At 30.1% G+C, this 2,399-nt stretch overlaps 1 protein-coding gene across 4 annotated transcripts in view; it reads left to right on the plus strand.

Annotated features, from left to right (window-relative positions):
- Window positions 1-2,399, plus strand: part of LOC106789669 — a 225,508-nt gene that overhangs the window by 190,719 nt on the left and 32,390 nt on the right. For all 4 annotated transcript variants that reach the window (XM_014754077.1, XM_014754078.1, XM_014754079.1 and 1 more), the window contains exon 5: window positions 2,116-2,249. In XM_014754077.1, the coding sequence (XP_014609563.1) occupies window positions 2,116-2,249 (134 nt within the window). The remainder of the gene's footprint in view (window positions 1-2,115; window positions 2,250-2,399) is intronic.

The raw sequence follows: 2,399 nt of genomic DNA on the forward strand, positions 1-2,399 counted from the left end.
ATAAATACGTGAAACACGTTAATCGAATTTATATTTCTATATGTAGGGAAAAAAAAGAAAAGAAAAGGAAAATTGAAAAGAAATTTGTCTCGTTTAAAAGAAAATCATTTCTATCTGAATAATCACACACCTTCAATTAACACGAAAATATATTCAAATAATCCTATACGACAAAAATATAAATATACAATTCGAAAACATATTACAATTTTTTGTACACGTCGAATATTATCATCCCATCCCAACCCAACCCCATCCCAACCCAACCCCTTCCCCCAAAGTAAAATAAATCACAACGATAACGATGTTTTAAATAATTCCAATCGACGTTTACTGGATAGATAAGATCAATGTATGAGTTATTATTTAAAAAAAAAAAAAAAAAAAAACAAAACGAAACAATAAATAAAAAGAGGGGGATGCAATTGGAGGCCAAATTGTTTTATAAACAAATCGAAATACGAATAATTAACACACACATACACACATACACACAAGTCAAATCGTATTATAATTTTTTCAATATTTTTGGGAATCACTGTACATATCTATAGGATAAAGATAGATATATATATATATATGCATACATATATGTATATATGTGTGTATGTGTGTATTAGTGCTTGGACAACAGGGTGGATGTTTAATTGAGCATTCGGTCGCGCCAGGTCGAACGCGAATGTCTCTCATAATCCAGTGTACCAATTAACGCTATTAGAGACATCGAATGCAAAGAGAGAGAGTGAGAGAGACAGAGAGAGAGGGTGGGAGGGAGTGGGAGTGGGAGGGGCAGGGGGTGGACGCCGGCGGCATCCTGATAAACTTGATCATCGATTACAAGTGGAAGTACACGGCCATTGACAGCCATAACGTGATCATCGTTTAACGACTGATATTTGCAAAGGAAAGGAAAGGAAAGTAAAAAGGGGAAAAAAAATAAATAAATAAAAAAGAAAGAAAGAAAGAAAGAAAGAAAGGAAAAAAATATCATTCGAATATTAACCATGAAAATAATATCACGGGATCTATAATATTAATAATTAATATTAATTAATATATATATATATATATGTATGGTGGAGAATAATAATTTTGTAAAAAAATAAAAAAATGTATAATATGATATTTTATCGATATAATTCGCACTTGCGCATGCACACACACATATGTCGATGTGATGGATTTATTATTAATTAATTATTCGATCGTAATACGTACTATTTCTAATTTGTGTTCGCTTGTTTCAATAATTTTTCTTTGCGGAATATATATTTTTTTGGGTTGTTTTCTTTTTTTAATCTTTTTTTCCTTTCGAGATAAAAATGAACTTTATATAAAGATTTTGTTATATCTAAGTATAAAAAATGATATAAATATATGAATTAATTGAAATGATTCGTATATAACATAAGATGAGGGATATGTGTTTAATATGTAAATGATATGTTAGTCTAGATTGAAACAATGTTGTTGAAAATTTCAAATCATAACGAGCGAATATTTAATGAAGTTTAGATGTTTCGTGTGTTGGAATATTAATAAAAAGAAAAATGTATGTCTACACAATTAAAAAAAGATCCTGAACTGTAAGATTAAGGTAACGTGTGAAAAAAATTATTGTATGAGCCTCATATATGTTATAATATAATAAAATAAAATTTCCATTTGCTGAAGAAGTCCCAATAAAGGGACGAAACGTCCAACTTAGTTAAATTAAGTTCTACTTCTTTTTATGTCCAAGTTTCCCTGTGATACCTTATTAAGAATTATAATTTTGGACGAGAGAAATAATTAATTAGATATGTTAAATATTATTACATATAAATTCGAAGTGAAATATTTGACATTGGTAAAAAAAATAGAAAAAAGAGGGTGGGGGGGAGGGGTTAACGATTTAAATCTTTATAAAATATATCGTAAAAAATGTGACAATCGTTGACAAGGTACTAACGATAATACGTTAAATACAATTCACGTGACGTATCAATCTCTTATGTTAGAAAAGAATGATATGACGTTTCATGACAGATGAAATACAGGAACGTTAACCCCATAGACTATTCTCCAAAGTTATAACTTTCACGTACCATTCAGTTGAGAATTTACGTTTTCCAGCTCTTCCGGAACGAGGACCGGAAATCACGGGCTTATCCTCGCACTATGCTGTTGGCGAAAACGTGACTGCCAACTGTACGGCTTGGCCTTCAATACCAAAAGCCGATCTCCGTTGGACTATCAATGGAGAAGCGGTAAAGTATTTACGATTCTTTTTCCTATACTCTATACATATATATATATTCTACACACATATATAGATATATGTGCAGTTATATCTTTTACTTTGATATCAAAATTTGATACCAAAGTTGTCTACTATACTGTACTAATTTTGTTAATTA

This window comes from Polistes canadensis, unplaced genomic scaffold (genome assembly GCF_001313835.1).
Source record: "Polistes canadensis isolate GaletaPanama2010 unplaced genomic scaffold, ASM131383v1 scaffold_196, whole genome shotgun sequence".
Classification (NCBI taxonomy): domain Eukaryota; kingdom Metazoa; phylum Arthropoda; class Insecta; order Hymenoptera; family Vespidae; genus Polistes; species Polistes canadensis.